We start from the raw sequence: 12,254 nt of genomic DNA on the forward strand, positions 1-12,254 counted from the left end.
GTTAACCAACAAAAGCTATAAACTACTTCTCTTTTCAAAAATTAGTGACATCACTAACAAGAAATACAGAGAAATTAAATGTATTTTTTGTAAGAAACTACAATCTTTGCATTGCACTGATATTATTGATATCAACATTGTAAATAGCAGAAGTCAAAAGAAATGCACCGTGATTGATAAAAGAAAAATTCTATTTTCTTCGCTAACTTCAGTAAGTTTGAGATGAATACAAAAAGTTTAGTTATTGCACAACGTCTCTTGATCACTTTTTCAGAGAAATCAAATGGTTTGCCGTAGGATGTTTTTGAGCTTTGAGAGACATTCAAATACTGAATTTCCATTGGTTTGTAATACTGTAAAGTTTTTCAAAAGAGACGATTGTCAGGAGCATGATTCTTTCTGGCGAGTGACGGATCTGAGATTTATATATTCCATATCCTTTGAGAATTGGATATCCAAAGATAGCATTTAATGCTCAGTAAGACAGATATATCTTCCTTGTTTTTAACAATGTATAGAAAAAGAGAATTACACTTTTCATGTTTTAAGTAATCACACCACAAACCATCACAGAAGAAAAGCATCAGAGCAAATTTTCTACAGCCAACCTTCAGCACCAAGCTATTGATACATTCTTTGCTGTGATATGATTTCACAAGGTAGAAATATTTCACATGTGTTCTCATCGTACATGTCTTTCTTTAAAAATCTCAGAAAAATATGCTCTGGGTTCATTAAAAATCAAGCTGTTCCATTTGCGAGGCCAAAATTTGTCTGACGCCACATTCTACACTTTACACAATTATGCTTTGGGCCCAGGAGATAAAATGTTTTTGCTTATGATTTCCTTAGCAAGTTAAGTGCTGCTGTTTTTGTAAACTTGTCAACTGAATTTCACGAAGTGATTTACGACACTGAATGCCCTGTTCCTGTCCTGGAACAGAAACACAGAGTAAATATTTTCTATAAGTTTACTAAATAATATGACAATAAGAAAATGAACACCAATGGTTCTCCTCCAGCATAAAAGCAACACACCTTGCCGTACAGACTCAGTACGCCCAAGAGATCACATATTGGTGGTACTAACAAACCCACCTGTACATATGCATATAGAAATACATTTATTTTTACGCATGTTTGTGCATGTTTTGTCTGTAGAGTGGTCTATTTGAATTAGAGTCTCAAGGAATCCTATCATACAACAGAACTTGGAGCAGATTTTGAAGCATTCTTGAAAAGGTGAAACATGGCAGAGGTGATTCTGTGAAAAAGTTTTGGATTTTTCCTGGCCTTCATTCTCTTTTGAAATGTATACTAATTAAACCAAGTACTTTGATTCAACAGTGACTCTATACCAGTCCATTTTTACTCTGACAAGCCGACAAGGGCTTGCTCATTTTCCATGTCCTGCTTGAATCTTTCCTTGATTTCAGTGATAATTCCGTCTTGAAAGAAGACATCCAGTGCTGTCATTGCCAGAATCTTTGCCTGTTTTAGAGTTGGTTCCTGGGCTTCTGGCTTACCTACAAAGAGAAAGAAAAGTAAATAAATGTTTCCTAGTACACTGCTGACCTTTTTAATTTACTATGTTACACAAGAAAACACAAATTAAGTTTCATCGATATGCTTCAAATAATTTGGCACGTTGAATTGACTTATTGCTAGAAACATTTTTTTAAGTAGTATGCGCCTCGAAAGTGAATGACTTGAACTTTTGCCAAACTTTCCCAAATGAAACTACAACCATTCTCTTACCAAATCAACAATAAAATCAGGGGTCACCATGCAGTTTGGAACTGCTGAAACAAATTACCCAACATTTTGTTATAGCTGAAATTCAATATGGCCAACAATCCTGTGTTAACTCTATGGCGGAAAATTAAAATTTTGGATTTTCGAAAAACTGAGACAGTAAAAGTTTTTGTTTTTCCAAGAGCTTTAAAATGAGCCCCTACAAATGCTAGATTGTAGAATTGTAGAAATTTGAGAGTCTGAATATCTGTCCCCGAGGTGCGTACTACCTTAACATTGGGCCTCACAAGATAGTAAACATTTTTAAGAATTTTTCGAATGTGTAAAAGTTAAATTCAGTTTTACAGAACAGTACAAGTCCAATCTCCATATGCTGGTATTATTCATGTCCTAGAATGTCTTGTCAAAGGTAATTCTATCCATTACATATCAAAGATCCTCTAGACAAGCAGATTACTATAAACAGGAGTATTAGGTCTAGTATTTTCAGGGTAGGCCAAGATCAACAGATGGATCAAAAACTATGCACTTACTACCACTACACTTCTATGGTGAATGGCCTCATATTAGTCATTTTTCAGTCTGCCTCATTTTGAAAGTATGACATCTCAAATCAAATGAAAACTTGATGAGAGTTAAATTTTGTATGAAGATTTGACGCTACTAAGAACTCTCCCTGGTACTGATCAATTGACCATGTTACCTGCTTCAGCTGTGTATCCTCTGGAATGGGTTGTTGCCGTGCAACCAATGCCAAATTTGGGATGAAATCCTGGTACTGTGTGAGTGACATTTCCCATGTCTGTTGATCCGGCAAATGCCTTGTCACACTCTTCCGGGGTGAAAAGTTTAAGTCCAACTAAGTCGGCATTATTCCGGTAAAGTTGTATCAGCGGACGATTGTGGATTACATTTGCATAATGACTACTAAAGCTGTGCTCCATCTGTAAATAGAAACAGTGAACTCATCATAAGGAAAAACTAAGGGTTGATGCACTGAACAACAACCTCAGCTCTTCACAACCAAAGGACAATTTCAAGTTCTTTTTCTGAAATAGTCTGTTGCGGATTGTATGTACATACATAGCACATGTAAAATATAACACACAGCATTGCCTGCTAATCAAGCTTCTTGATGATCATTTTCACTCTTTTTGAAGTGAACATTGAGATCGAAATGGAAGACTTTCACACTTTTGACGTACCCTTCTCATTGATCATGGAGCTGAAATGGAAGACTTTCAACACTTCTCACATGTCCTTGGTATTGATCATGGAGCAGAAAGTAGCCATTATTTAAAGGTATACTGTCACCTGTTCTAATTTTGACACAGTTACCATGGAAAGAGAAAATCTAACCAATCACAGATTTTAACAGGTGGCCGCTTTTTAAAAACAGCGCCCTCACATGGGCATTTTGAACACCAAGGAATGCCCTTTGACCATATATGGGCATATTTAGATTATAGGTGACTGTATACACGTACTCTGATCAGTGCATTGGATATCATTTTCTTCAATTCTTTAGTTTGTAAATACCTCGGTTTGTTTATTTGTGCAATAAATTATAATGAAATATGGATATGACAAAATAATGTGATGAAAACTCTCTCATCATGAGATTTTATTATAAAAAAGTGATCTATAATTAGCAGTTTAATCCATTTCACTGATTTGAACTCACATCGAGGCATGTAATAAATTGTAATGAGTCAGGCCACCTTAAAAACTGGAACTCACTGTACATCCTGTTGACTTGGCTGCTCCTTCTGCACACAATATTGCTTTCTGTTGCAGCTCAGGTAGTTCTGCATCAGTGGGGGTTCTCAGATAATATTCAACTTCTGTCTTTTCTGGGATGATGTTTGGCTTTGTACCTCCATTCCTGATCACACCTACACGATTAAAACAAAATGGCATTAATGATATTTTGCTAACATTTGGATAGACATGACAGGCTAGAGTGAGTGTATGTACAATATTTAACCCTCTTTCTACCAGGCTCCATAAACAAACCACAGAAATAACTACAACTTGGCAGAAAGAGGGTTAATAGCTTCCATAGGCCTTAGTTTGTAATATTCACAATGATACATGCATTTGAAAACGTTTGATGCACCGTCCATCAAATACCAAGGTGAAATATGTAATGGTTACAACTGTTGCAATGGATACACACACATACAACACCATGCAGCCTGGTACAGCAAAATTAGTGATACAATCTACCATACCAAAGTAAAGATGTCCTCTTGTTATATTGTACTACATTAATGTAAACAATATTTGGTAATTCATCAAGCAGTAATATTTTAGAAAACAACTTATTATTGGCTTGGAGGTCTTGGGTTGTGCTTCTGAATAAATCATCATCAACATGTAAAATTTTGATTCGCAGTTATTGAGATTTTCACCAAGTTTACACTTTTGCTTCTCATTAGCTCATACCGGTACTTTTGGTATATGACAACGTTATTTGAACAAAGTCCTATTTACAGTTTAGCATGAATCTACACACCAAATACAAAAGTGAAATGTGCAGCAGATCTCAAGTTTCTGCAATTGGATCAGGGAATTCAAGAATGAGATATTCTGGTTTTTTGAAATCAAAAACAGCAAAAATTGTCCCCAAAATGCAGTATCGGGTATAGTGGATGTTTTGTTACAATTTGAAAAAAAATGATGAAGAACATCCCTAAGAACCTTCATATAAAATTTCAAGCAGACCAGTAATTGCAGAGATTTTTAGAAGGTAAAAAATGACTAGAAATGCAAATATGCAAAGTTCACTGCATTTTGAACAAACTCAACGAAGTTTACCCCTAGGAACATGCATGCAAAATTCAATAATAATAATAATAATAATAATAATATAATAATAATAGTAATAATTACTACATGCCTTAAGGATGTACGATCGGTAAAATTAAAAGTAATGTCATTTCTGTAAATTGTCGATTTTTGGATTCTCCTTTGTACGTATTATCAAAATGTGCGATAAAATATAGGGGTCAACGCGCTCGTTTTTGAGATACATGACCATGAATTTTGCCATATATGAGAAAAAATGCTGAGTCAGCATTTTTTCACCAATGCATTTTCTACGGACGAAATAATTCAATGCTGTTTATCTCAAAATTTAGCGCGGTGACCATATCATTTTATTTGATCAGTATTATTTACTTCTCTAGACTGAGCTTTGTGCAAATTTTCATTAAAATGACAATAGTAGAAATTAATTTTCCAGCAAATTTCAATGTAATCCTATGGGAAGTGACAAATTCCACGCGGGCGTACGGCTCGTACATCCTTAAGTCAGAGCAAAAATACATTGACAGTCAAAGATGTGTCAAAGCATGAGCATGAGCATCATTGCGTGATTTGAAAGCATAAAATAGAAATTTACTGAAATTGCGGGTAATTTCTGTCTTACTTGTGCTCAATAATCATACAAATTTCTCCATATTTGGTTGATAATGGTAAAATTGGGGGATATACTTTTTTATAAGTTCATTGTACAAAGGACATACAAGCAGAAAGTGAAATTCATCCTCAATTGTTGCATTGTCATGGGAACACATCCTCTGTTCTCTTGCACAACCAGTACATCTTTCCTTTTCCATATTTAGTGTATGAGATGATATGCGGAATGAGGTGAGTACAGTTTTGATGATGGGTTTCATTGGGATGTGAAAATAACTTTCCATAAATAGTGAAATTTAAAATAAAAGTACGTTGAAAGCCTACTATAATTACCAATAAGATCATGCTAATTTTGTGTATCTGTATCTCTGCAGCGCTGTTTAAATTGGGATAAAAACATGTCTTCATTCTGTACTCCTTGGGTTAAACCAACACTCAGCAAACCCATACAAAAAAGGATATTTTTAGGACTTGTCGCCCAGCAGTTTTACTCTGTTCTGCCATTTCTTCTTGTACATTATATGCATGGTAAATGTACCTATCGAAATTCACTTTTAAAAGCCTCAGCCATTTAAAACTCAGAAACCATGCCACAATACTACCACAGTATCACAAAACTAACATTTTTGACTTTTTTTGATATTTTTTTTGAGTGCGAGCATTCATGGCAGTCTTATTGATCTGAGTGTTGATCTCCCAAGTTCTCCTCTAGCAGCTGCATCTATGACATGTCTTCTTTGTCTAATTAATCTCTTACAAAATTTTACATGGAGTTTCGACATTTCGGCCTGCAATGTGTCCCCAGATTTCAAGACCATGACAGTTACTCAAAATGGAGAGAATCGTTGTGTCAATGTCAATAGATTAGTCTCGAAAATAATTTATCTTAACAGAGCAAGAAAAAAGCTTTCGAGGCTTGATCTACCAAGACCTATTGTGCTTTGCTCCATAAACCACTGCAAGAAAACACAACACCTGAATATTTAAAATATGACACAACTGACATCCATTTTCCCCATAGAACCACTTTATAATCACATAGCAGTGCACCATTGCTGAAGGCCACTGAAGATCTAACAGAGCTCAAACTTTGTCATGGCGGCAAAGATAAAGTCTGCAGTTTTGAATTATTTTCTCATTGACAAAGTGGTTAATTGAGTCACTGAATAGACCTTGATCTGGGTCCTTGGGACATCAAAATGTGAGGAAATTCTGCCCATTTCTGATTAACGGTCAACTCTGAAACATGTAAAAGGTATTGCTCAGTATGAAAACTGAAGACCAGCTTGATTCTGTATCTGGTATAGGGATGTAGGAAAATATTTTAATCAGTCAGGTTGTCAGGAACAGTAATAATTATACTCCGTAAAACAAAGACATACGACAAATACAGATCCAACTATCTCCTTTTGCCTTACAAGTTGCAGCAAATGAGAGAAAGTTGGAATGTTGGCACTCCCCTACAACTTCAGTACAGACGAAGTGGTAACTGTGATTCACATGCATTTTCGGTGGCAAAAATTATTCCATTCGCAAGAACAACATGCTCAATGCAACACATATTATCCGTTATTGAGTAATGTTCAGATACTTACCATGAATTCTCCATGATGGTTTCAGCTGCTGTCTCATCACAGACATACTCTGATAAAACATGACAGCCGCATCCAGGGCGTTGACCCCTTCCCATGGTGCATAGGCTGCATGAGATGCTTTGCCATGGAATGTAACATTCATCCTGTCAAGCAAATATTGACAAAGTTTAATAAAGCAGAAGAAAGACTGTTTCTCATCCTCACATGCATCGATCTCGACAAGCAATATCTGCCTTCTTCACACAAATTTTTGAACAATGACAGAACATTTCAAAGGGCATTTCAAAAACTGTCAAAATCTATACAATCACATGTAGCGTTCAGAACTTTCTTCATATCTTGCTGTGTGTCAGAATTTAACTGTTGCATGTAAGTTTGCATTCCTTTGTTTGTTTTCATGATGTACCTTGTAAGGAATGACCCTTGAAATATTCAGAAACAGCATAATTACATGTATGATGTTTGGAAATCATGTATCTTTATCTTTATTGAAGGAAATTTGAACTTATTTTTGTATCACACTTCTATTGCCACAAATGTGATGTAAATCCTATATTTACAAGCAAGCAATAAAAATATTATTATTATTATGTATGTTCTTTCTGGCGTTTTCAAAAAATGCTGGAGTACAGAAGGTGCAAATAACACAGTTGAGTCTGTTGATAGAAATTTCTTCATCAGTCAACCATTTTGGCGAAGGTGTTATCTTTTTTATTGTTACTTACTCAACCATAGCTAATTGGGTGGGTGTTGGCACGTTGTTTTGCCTGTCAGTAGGATGGGCCATCATGGCAACATCAATGTCATCAAAGGCTCCAGCTTCTATCAGCTTCACTTTGCCCCCACCTCCTTCTTCTGCCGGTGTTCCCATCACTATCAGCTGCGGTATTCAATTAAAATATATTATTCAGTATGCAGTATTTCTGGCAAAAAGTGAAATCTTGGATAGAAAAAAAACTGCCTGACATAACCAATGCACTATGTAAAAGCAGATTGTAAAAGGGAAAAAATGAACATTTTCCAGGAAAGACAACTTTTAAAGTTAATTGTTCAACTGCTTGGAAATATCCTTGGAATGATACTAAAGTTGCATATTCTATACACATTGATTTATTACCAGTTCATTGCCTTTACAGTCTAATCTTCAACATGTCTTATTACAACCTTGACATGTTATACAAAATTTAAAACAGATATTCACGGACAGACATTGAGGGCACCATGACAACAGTTGCCTTTATCTGTCAATATAGAGGAAGGTCAATGCTAAAAGTGCATGTTTACAATTAAATTAATTCTACCATAATATCTGATAAGTAGTGAACAGTTAATCATAATTCACACACATATCAGAAAGATGTAAGCCCTCGGATAAGGGGAGAACCATTTGATTTCTGGGGGGGTATGGAGGAAGTGGGTATGGGAGCAAATTTTTGTTTCCTGCCACAGTGACAGCAATTTTTTTTCCTACTGTCAGACCTGGATCAATTTTTTTTTTTCAAATGAAGTAGCAGTGCAAATTTTTTTTATTGGTCATCAAGTTTATAATGCGTTGTATATAAGGGAGTCATCATTATTTACGGCCTGAAACTCCAAAATTTCAAGTTACGGCCTGAAACTCCAAAATTTCAAGTGACCCCCCCCCCCCTCGCCAACCCATGATGAATTTGAGTAACCCCCCTCTCTAACTCTGAAATTTTGACTGATCCCCCCCATTTAGAAAAGTTAAATACCAATACATGTAATTGTAAAATTTACAAAATGCAGCAACAGTAAAGACCTTTTGAATCCTGATGTACCCTGCTAGACTATCATCAGTTATCTCATGATGGTTCAAAAAAGGTGAACCCATTAAAATGAAATTCAAAGTCACAATAAAATAAAGATATAAAAGCTCATGCAGTATCAAACCATATAGTATATTGTTTAATTTTGATGGGTATTATGACAGGGTTTTCACTAGGACATCTGACCAGGCAGAATTTGAAAGTACAGGGGAGAACACACGAGGGGCTTTAGGGGGAAGTGTCACAGGGGCTTTCCCCTATCTTGCATGGAAATTTTTAAGATATTGATGTGTGCAATGGTGCAGTCTGGTGGAATCTGAGAGGTTTCTTTTAATTTTTTACTAAGTGAAACTGTTAGAACACCCCAAGGGGAAGAGCACGGGAGGGGGATTCCCCCTGTCGTATTGGAAATTTTGAGAAATTGATGTGTTTAATGGTGCAATCTGAGAGGAGTTTCAGTTTATTTTTCACTCAATAAACACTAGTTTAACACTAGTTTATTGACTCCTGTCTTGTGTTTTAAATTTTCACAATTTACAGAAGTCAAAAAGTCCCCTTTAGATAGTGCCTATGCCATTGAGATATTGCGATAGAAATCCTGAAATATGATTTCTTGGGTCAGAAAAGGGAAGGAAAACACAGAGTATACTGAGATGTTAAGTAGACCTATGTAGTGCATGCCTATATCATAAGTGCTGGGAAAATAACATCAGAATTGCTTGTGGTAAAAACATTTGCACCGCCTATGGCGGCACGCCAGCAGAGAATACATGAGATTCAGAATAAGGTTTCCAAATTTTGCTAATTTCTGGTGCATTGTGACAATTTTTTTTTTCACTTCTGTCTGTTATGACAATTTTTTTTTTCTCAGGCCATGACAGAATCAATTTTTTTTCTCTTCTATCTCACCTGGTGACAATTTTTTTTTTCTCAAAATCCTCCATACCCCCCAAGAAATCAAATGGTTCTCCCCTAAGTACGTCAGTCTACACTATCGGTAGCTCCATGATATAAACTTGCATAAAGATATGTGTGCAACTATATTGCACTAAGTTCTCTAGCCCCCATCAACCATTGCAAATAGACTCAGTTACCTGTCACGTAACTAAGTTCTTCAATGGTCATTACAAGTAAAACGGTCTGTATACCTTTCCAACTTGCTTTCCCGCAGTCTCAAGTGCAGCCTTCGCCCCGATGCCAGCCCCAACTCCAACCTCTGCGATCAAATTGTGTCCGCAAGCATGGCCAATCTCAGGCAGAGCATCGTATTCCGAAATCAAACAAACGTTTACGCCATTCTTGTTACCAGTATCAAAGGTTGCGCGAAAAGCTGTGTCAACCTTGTAGTGTCTTTCGACCTGAAAACCATACCTCTCAAGGAAATCTGTCAAGATTCTGTGAGCGTTATGTTCCTCATAGTTGAGCTCAGGATGGGACCAGATGTTTTGACTCAGTTCATTAAGTTCTCCGCTTGCCGCGTCGATCGCCGTTCGCGCTTTCTCCTTCAACTGTGGTATGTTAGCCATTTTCCAGAGGAATCTCACGGGTGTCCGCCCCCTCAGACTTGAAAAGTTGTAACTCAGACCGATTTTGTTCAGTGCTAGTGAGAATTTGCCCATGCCCGACGTTGAGTGCCAGCTGGCGAGAAAGTAAAGCTGAAGTTACTTTCGGTATTGGATTTAGTTTCGGATTTCACTGTATCGCCACCACCGGCCACCCGAACATTTCTTTTTTTACGTCCATGGTATCTTGTTGTTGCTGTCATATTTTAGGTTAATGTTATGTTTTGTTAATGAAATTGAAGGACACAATATTAGCTTCGAGATCCCAGGAGATTTGTCCACAGTCGTTTGGAGAGCTATTCAGCGCTGGGACTATTCGCCCCATAGACGAGTGTGCAGAAGCGAGAAATACCCCAACTTGGGGTATTTCTCGCTTCTACACACTCGTCTATGGGGCGAATAGTCCCAGCGCTGAATAGCTCTCCAAACGACTGTGATTTGTCTCATAGAAACGATATTTTACTGTTAGTAATTTCTGCAAAGCTCAGCTTGTATGCCGACGTTGCTAAGATCTATCGCACCATCACACATCCCTCGCTGACTTTGTAATTGTTACAGCAAGATCTTGACAAATTTGCTCATTGGTGTAAACAACTGGAAGCTGTCACCTAATATCAGTAAATGTAAATTTATCAGTTTCACACTCTAGAAAAGAGTCATTTCCTCTCTTGATTACTCCATCAATGGTACTCCTCTTCAACTGGTCTCTGTTGTCAAGGATTTGGGCATTTTACTTGCAATCTTTAATTATTCTTTTCACATCTGAATAACATTGTTTCTAGAGCCTTGAAATCTCTGGGTTTTGTATAAGGTCTCTGCCAGCCATTTAATGACATATCAGCAATTATTTCTCTGTATTTTGTTTATGTAAGATCTATTCTAGAGTACGGCTCTGTTGTGTGGTCACCCTCATTAGCAGGGCCTGTCAGAAAAAACTGACCGTTTACAAATAAGTTTGTGAAGTACATTTGTCGCAAACTCAATGTTCACTGCAACAAATCCAGCTACCCATTTTATTGCAGAATTCTGAACATTCCTAAGGTATACAATAGAAGACTTACCTTTGACATGTGCTTTTTATGCAAAATAATCCATTCACATTATGATTCACCAAATGTTTTAAATCAAATCTGCTTTTTATTATGCCCCTAGTAGAAATTTACGCAATAAACCCCGTTTTAAACCAGACTTGTTTTCTGTTAATTGCAGAAAATTCTCAACAGTGCCAAGATGCATGTCTTTTTTTAATAATGTCTCTTTCAAGTGTAATATAGATATTTTTTCAACGCTGTGTAGTTTTAAAACTATTTTATCCATGTCATTTTAATAGTTTTTTTCTTGATTCGTGTATTTTTTTTCATTTTAATGTATCGTGTTACTTTTACGGTTGTCTTGTACATTTATCTTGTGATGTTGTGACTTTTTTGTTTCGCAGATCTGTTAGTGGGTTTCTCCATCGATCTGTGTATCAAATAAAATAAAAAAATAAAAATAAAAATAAAAAATAGAAAAGCAAAATTTGCAATTTGCAACTCGGTACAATATAAAATATAAGCATTTCACTGCATTGATGAGCTACCCTTGAACTTAAACCCCTGTGCGGATTAATCCAAAAATCTAACAACATATTTATATAACGAATGCAATTTCAAAGGAAAACAAAAGACAGAAACGCCTCATAATCTTCTTAACACCTCAGTTAATCCTGATCCCGGGCCTTTTTGAGCCGGGGTTTAATTGGGGCAAAAGTGATGGAAATTTAATAGTTCTATTATTAAGCTACATTATTTATTCGTAAAGACCTAAACTGAATAATTGTTCAAAAAATTTGATTCCCTTACATTCTGGCTGAATCTGTGGCTTGCAAAGACTGCTGGTTTGCAAGGAACTGAATTCAAAGAACACCTGTAACCTATGTGAATTTTACTTTTTTTTTTTGCAAAAGCTGATTACTGTATTCTGTATACATGTGTACAGTTCTGCTTTCCTTTGTACACACAAACCTGTACTGATCATAAAATAGCTAAAAGTTTGTTCTATACAATGAGCCAAAACTATAATTTTATTGATACCCTTACCTCTAAATTTCATGCCAGTAAAATGCAATTTTATAAGATTACTTAACCTTCAGC

At 36.2% G+C, this 12,254-nt stretch overlaps 1 protein-coding gene across 1 annotated transcript; it reads right to left on the reverse strand.

Annotated features, from left to right (window-relative positions):
• Positions 1 to 173: 173 nt before the first annotated feature.
• On the reverse strand, positions 174 to 10,241 carry LOC139150926 (xaa-Arg dipeptidase-like). Its single transcript, XM_070723409.1, has 6 exons — positions 9,709 to 10,241; positions 7,499 to 7,653; positions 6,774 to 6,916; positions 3,496 to 3,650; positions 2,459 to 2,699; positions 174 to 1,526 (listed from the first exon to the last, which is right to left on the reverse strand). The coding sequence occupies exons 1-6, from the start codon at positions 10,177 to 10,179 to the stop codon at positions 1,369 to 1,371; spliced, it is 1,323 nt and encodes a 440-aa protein (XP_070579510.1). The 5' UTR covers positions 10,180 to 10,241; the 3' UTR covers positions 174 to 1,368.
• Between the last annotated feature and the right edge of the window lie 2,013 nt (positions 10,242 to 12,254).

This window comes from Ptychodera flava, chromosome 15 (assembly GCF_041260155.1).
Source record: "Ptychodera flava strain L36383 chromosome 15, AS_Pfla_20210202, whole genome shotgun sequence".
In the NCBI taxonomy this organism is placed as follows: domain Eukaryota; kingdom Metazoa; phylum Hemichordata; class Enteropneusta; family Ptychoderidae; genus Ptychodera; species Ptychodera flava.